General features: G+C 45.0%; 1 protein-coding gene across 1 annotated transcript in view; it reads right to left on the reverse strand.

Annotated features, from left to right (window-relative positions):
• Positions 1–5,643, reverse strand: part of LOC148442579 (cell adhesion molecule CEACAM7-like) — a gene marked incomplete at its 3' end in the record, with an annotated part of 30,574 nt that extends 24,931 nt beyond the window's left edge. The window contains exons 1-2 of the mRNA XM_088463779.1: positions 5,562–5,643; positions 620–976 (exon numbers count right to left, since the gene is read on the reverse strand). Coding sequence (XP_088319905.1) covers positions 620–976; positions 5,562–5,643 — 439 coding nt within the window. The remainder of the gene's footprint in view (positions 1–619; positions 977–5,561) is intronic.
• Positions 5,644–6,618: the final 975 nt, after the last annotated feature.

The raw sequence follows: 6,618 nt of genomic DNA on the forward strand, positions 1-6,618 counted from the left end.
AAAATTGCATAATTTTGTGAGGAAAATACAAACACAATTTTATTACTTCTGATTTATGGATGACCATGTGGCCAGCTGGGTGACTGATCATCATGCTGTCATTATGATTGGCCTAGTTTTATGTGGAAGCCTGGGGCTGTAGCCCCATCTGCCGAATTGTTAATCTGGGCCTGCTTGTCCCACTCTATGATTTCCAGCCTAGTAGTAAGGGCTGATGTAATATAAACATATCCAGAGCTGGAGCTACCACTGTACCCAGCAGCCGCACACATAGAAGGTACCAATCATTATTCACAGGGCCGTAGCTAGGGTAGTGTGGCCGGTGCCATCGCACAGGGCACCACAGGTCAAGGGGCGCTGTTTGGGCCTGTCAAATTTCTGTTTATTATCATTCTTGCTTGTAGCTTCCTCTTATTTCATCCCCAGCATCTCCTGGCCTTTCCTATCTCTTCCCTTGCCCTTCCCCATGAAGCCATGGCCCTTTTTTGGGTGCATTATGTCCCTTTGAAAAATGAGGGGGGCACCAATGCTCTTTCTGGCACAGGGCACCAAAAAGTCTAGTTACGGCTCTGATTATTCATCACACATCTGCCTGGCACAGTGACTACACGTTACTCACCATAGACAGTCAGGGTCACAGAGGCTTGTTCTTGTGGTTTCTCTGTCTGTATCTGCACTGTGTAATCACCGCTGTCTGTTATATGGAGATCTGAGATCAGTAATGAGCCATTAGGTAAAGGCCTGGCCCGAGGGAAGTACTGAGGCCAAGGAATTAGTGAGGGAGTAACACCAGGAATATATGTGAGGATTTGATCCCCAGCACTGGTGTTTAGTCCTTTATACCAAGTGACAGACACAATACTCCCAGTGATCTCAGTAACACTCAGGGTGACAGATTCCTGGATCACTGGATACTGAGGGATCAGCTGAATATTAATCATCCCACTGGTCAAATCCATCCACAGACTGAGGAGAGCTGAAAGAGAAACAAACATATATCAGGTAATAGAATGCTTGCCTACCCTCCCAAATTCCGCGGGAGCTTCCCGAATTGAGGTGGGAGCTCCCGCTACCCCGCAAACTAGATGTAATCCCCCGCATTCCTCACAGCGCTGCAGAAAGTCCGGACTGCGCATGCGCAAGTCCAGATGTAGACGCAGGGTCAGGGAGTCCGTTTATTACAGAGAGATCCCTCCTGGGTCCACCCCTGCACAGAGCAGCTGACTAACCAGCCAAAGTTCACACAGACTGCTTGGAGAGACTGATGCTCCCAGCATTCTCTGCCCAGCCATTCCCGAGGAGGACACATGGAGGAGGAGCTGATGCTGAGCTGTCTGAGCCCGAGGAGGACACATGGAGGAGGAGCTGATGCTGAGCTGTCTGAGCCCGAGGAGGACACATGGAGGAGGAGCTGATGCTGAGCTGTCTGAGCCCGAGGAGGACACATGGAGGAGGAGCTGATGCTGAGCTGTCTGAGCCCGAGGAGGACACATGGAGGAGGAGCTGATACTGAGCTGTCTGAGCCCGAGGAGAACACATGGAGGAGGAGCTGATGCTGAGCTGTCTGAGCCCGAGGAGGACACATGGAGGAGGAGCTGATGCTGAGCTGTCTGAGCCCGAGGAGAACACATGGAGGAGGAGCTGATGCTGAGCTGTCTGAGCCCGAGGAGAACACATGGAGGAGGAGCTGATGCTGAGCTGTCTGAGCCCGAGGAGGACACATGGAGGAGGAGCTGATGCTGAGCTGTCTGAGCCCGAGGAGTTGTGTGTGAGTGTTTCACAATTCAGAGGCTGAGCCAAAAAAATCTCCTTTATATCTGTTGTGGTCAGTGTCAGTGCTGCAGGAGAGGTGAGGTGAGGGGAATGTGTGTGTGTGTGCGTGTTTGTGGGTGGTGGAATCTATTAATGTGAATGTTTATGTGTGTGTGGGGGATCTGGTAATGTTAATGTGGTAGGGGGAGATCTAGTAATGTCAGTGTGGCAGAGAAGAGACATATTAATGTCAGTGGGGGGGCTAGGGTGTCAGCATATAGTAAGATGTGTTATTATATTTGTGTGGTCATCTATTGAAGAATTTTAATTAGAATCGTTGTGGGGGAGCAGATTCTTATTTTGTCCACATTTCCTTTTGCAAGGCCCTCTTATGCCCGTGTCTATGGGAATGTACTGACATAATTTGCCTCCATGTCAGCAATACAGAATATTTTGGTATCACATGCCAAGTATTTACTTAAAGTAATTGTAATTTAATTTGGTCCAGAACACACCCAATTGGCAACAGATACGCCCATAGGTGGATCTAGACACGCCTTTTGGGTGGTGTCAGACATCTAGCGCCGCACTTTTTACTATAGTGTGTAATCTCCCTGAAACTACTTTTCAAAAGTAGGCAAAGACAGATGTTACCAAGGCTTGTACAAATACAATATAATATAATACTGCATGATTACATTTATTGATAAATAAGGACATTTCAGAGTGATTTATACAGTTATGTTGTTATTAGCCTTGTGTCATTGTATAATGCCAAAGGTTTAATACAGGGAAGGGAATTCCTAGTGACTGGCTAGAAGTAATTGACTGTCTACTGCTTTTAGTGATATATTTTTGATGCTATATAACCACATGTAGGGGCTGAGTTGGGTACAATGCTGATGTTTTTTTGCGACTGTGCATCCGTCTAAATCTCTAAAGTTGCACCGCGTATGCGTCACTTGGTCTCTGGGCCTGATTCAGAGCTGAATGCTCTGACCAGAGCGCTCGCTCTCAATCAGGGCCCTCCTCCCTCAACTTGGAGCGGCCTCCAGGCCGCTCGCGTAGCTGTGGGTGACCACCCACAGCATATGCAAGCGTCCATGATGATGGTCGCGATGGTCTTGACCATCGCGACCATCGGGCTTGCGACGGAGACCCTGCGGTAGGGTCTCGCTGCCGCAAGCCCTGGGGTGATTTTGGTTCTATCAGAGCCAAAATCACTCCCACTGACATCACTAATGACGGTAGGCGTTCCCATGGGAAGCCCATCTCTCGACGGGTCTCACGCATGCACACGATGGAGCTCCCTCCGTCGCGTGCATGCGCAGTAGGGCACAATCGACCCGCTTGCGAGCGTCCTGCGCTCGTAAGCGGGTCTGAATCAGGCCCTCTGTGCAGTGTGCACAGAGATGGAGGATAAATTGAGATGCATAGACTCTGCAATATGCTGGGTGTTCCTGGGCAGTGACTGGGAGGTGGCTATGCAGATGCACAAAGATCTTCCATCTGATAGGCATGTTATGGGAGCATTGGCGTATTTATAATGGATGCAGGGTGTGCGCAGCACACAGGCCCCTGGGTGCAGGGGGGCCCACACTGAACATCTTGCACTCATATAAAAATTATATTTACCTCTCCAGAGGAGTACCACGTTGACCAGTTCTATAGAATTTAATCACCAGGAAAATGACGCTGTGGACATTTTCCCAGTGATTTGCACATATTCAGTAAAGATGTCCCCAGACATAAGTCACGGACGCCATGTTCCCGGAGACCTGCGCATGTGCCGTAGACTCAGGCACAAAGCCACAGTCTACTGCTCTGCTGAAGAGGAGAGGGCCCATACAGCTGCACACAGGCCCCTGTATGGGAGTTTTGCGGGCATGTTGCAGGGGTGTACTCTGGTCCTGATTCAGAGATGGATGCTGTTAGCATCCTTGGATGCAGCAGCGGCGCTACCACTAGGCAACTGTAGAGAGCTACCACAGGTGTCGTCACCTAAGGAGGCCACTGTTGAGGCCGCCTATCAAGCAAATGAGGGATTTCTCTGAAACAGACTCCTTTTTTCGATGATGCCTACGACTGCCACAGGTCTTATTAGCTGGGACCGACACTATCTCCTCATTTCTTCCTTGCTTTTGGCCTCAATGGCAATTTCATGTGTTCTGTGAAAAAGCCAGCACAACTTCTGATTCTGGTCCCCTGCTCAATTTGTGCTACAGTAGCTTTTCTGTGTGATAGGACCAGACAGGCTAGCCTTCATCCCACATGCACATTAATAAGCCTTGGCGCATATGACCATGTTGCTGGTTTACTGTCTGTCCTTCCTTGGACCACTTCTGGTAAGTTCTAAGCACTGCATACTGGAAGAGCTGCCGTTTTAGAAATGCTCTGACCTAGTCGTCTAAACATCACAATTTGACGCTTGTCAAAGTTACTCAGATTCTAACGCTTGTCCATTTCTCCTACTTCAAAGTTCGGGGTCTATTCTGATCATTTTTATGCCCGATATGTAAAAGGGTGATGCTTTTCCTAGCAAGACACGGCTAGTAAAAGCATTGTCCTTTTAAATATTGGGCATAGTCATAAATATGATCAGAAACACCCGGATTTACAACCAGACACTTTGTAAATAAACCCCATCAACTTCAAGAACTGACGGCTCACTTGTTGCATAATATACTCCACCCATTGACAGGTGCCATTGTAACAAGATATTTAATGTTTTCACCTGTAAGGTTATGGCTGATATATATAAATGTGTGTGTGTGCAGATATGTCTGTGCAGCTGTATATATGTGTCTGTACAATAGTGTCGGTGTAAAAAAAAAAAATATATATATATGTGTGTGTGTTTGTGAAACTTTTTGTGTAACTGTGTACATATGTGTCTTTAACTGTTGGCATGCATATAGGTTGTGCACCTGCATACCCCTTAGCACCGGAGAGCTCAGCAACACCAAAAGACCCGGAAGACCATGGAAAACAACTGTGGTGGATGACAGAAGAATTATTTCCCGGTGCGTTCTTTCTTTTTAAGAATGTTCCAAACAGTTGATTTGGCCACACCTAATGTTTTTGCTATCTCTCTGATGGGTTTGTTTTGATTTTTCAGCCTAATGATGGCTTGCTTCACTGATGATGACAGCTCTTTGGATCTCATATTGAGAGTCGACCGCAACTGATTCCAAATGCAAATGTCACACCTAGAATCAACTCCAGACCTTTTACCTGCTTAATTGATAATGAAATAACGAGGGAATAGCCCACACCTGTCCATGAAATAGCTTTTGAGTTGATAGTCCCATTACTTTTGGCCCCTTAAAAAGTGGGAGGCACATATAGAAACCGTTGTCAATCCTACACCGTTCACCTGATTTGGATGTAATTACCCTCAAATTAAATCTGAAAGTCTGCAGTTAAAGCACATCTTGTTTGTTTCATTTCAAAGCCATTGTGGTGGTGAATAGAGGCCAAAATATGAAAATTCTGTCAATGTCCCAATATTTATGCACCTGACTGTATATGCGCTGGGAAACCATTTCAGTGATGTATCACAATAACTGGAATAGGGGTTATGACAACTATATTAATACCAAAGATGGAGAACTAATTGTACTTATGGACCACCAATCCACCATGCAGATGTGCCTGGGATTTGTACAGAGATGCCCACAAACAGTCCCTGACCAAAAGAGGCCCACAAAGTGCTTGCGAGAGCATGGGTTTCACTAGCCAACCCCCGATACGTCCAATAATCATTCACCAACTGTCAACTGTCCCATCACCACTCTAATCTCACTTGCCTCCATCTAATATCTTAATTCTGGTAATGACACTTAATTTAAGTTCAATCTTTACTTGAACCACTGCTGTGTGAACTTTCATGCTGAATTTCCTGCCTCTCCTAAGAGAGAGGCTTTATATTTTATTTTACTATTCCAATTCCAACTTTCCCATGCACTCTGGCCCAAGATCTCTGATCCCATTGTGTACTGTGATCTATAGTTCTACTCTTCCTCCACTCCTACCCTGCTGAGATAGCTTTCCAGATCAATGAATAGTATATACAGGGCAGTGCAAATATAATTTCAATCTCATTAGATGGAGAAGGTTGAGTTCCCTCATACAGTTTAACACTGGAGATGTTTCCTGAGTCTTCAGTATTCACTCTCCAGAAGCCACCCTTCTCCACTTTTTTCTGTAAAAGTTTATGTGAAGAAATGGAAGGTACAGATCACTACAGTGAGTAATCAGAGGTGGATGGGGGTTTTAAATTAAAAATGGCAAAGAAATGCTGATTTCAGAAGAGTGGAGATAGCTACTCCAACATTGTAACACAGCTACAGCCCTGGAATGTTGTCAGGTTTGTAAGTGCCTTAAAATTTTCATACTTGATCACTGAATTGGTAATATCGATTTGAGAGTGCAATTTTTGAGACAGAAAAATCTAATGTCGTGCCCATTTTTTCACCTAGGGTATGTGCACTCCCAATTCCTGCGGTATTCAATTTTAAAAAATCGGGTGCAAATATTTTTATGAAAATATACCCATGCAAAAATTAGAAAAAATCAGTCTGTCACCCCCAAAAACAAAAAAAAATATAAAAAACAAACTTTTTCTTGTCAAACATTTTCTTGTTTAATTTTGTACGCATAAAACAAATAAAAATTATAAAAAAAAGTGATTTCGGGGTAATTTTAGGTCAATAAAAAAATTAATATGTAAAAAAAATCTAAAAAAACAATTTAGGTTAGATTCAAATGAAAACACAAATTTATATAAAACATAAAAATACCGGTACTCACTTTGTTGCAGTGCCTTCCAAATGCTTGCTGGGGTGCTCACCTTGGGGTGTGGTA

Source organism: Taudactylus pleione, unplaced genomic scaffold (assembly GCF_031769625.1).
Source record: "Taudactylus pleione unplaced genomic scaffold, aTauple2 ptg001446l, whole genome shotgun sequence".
In the NCBI taxonomy this organism is placed as follows: Eukaryota; Metazoa; Chordata; class Amphibia; order Anura; family Myobatrachidae; genus Taudactylus; species Taudactylus pleione.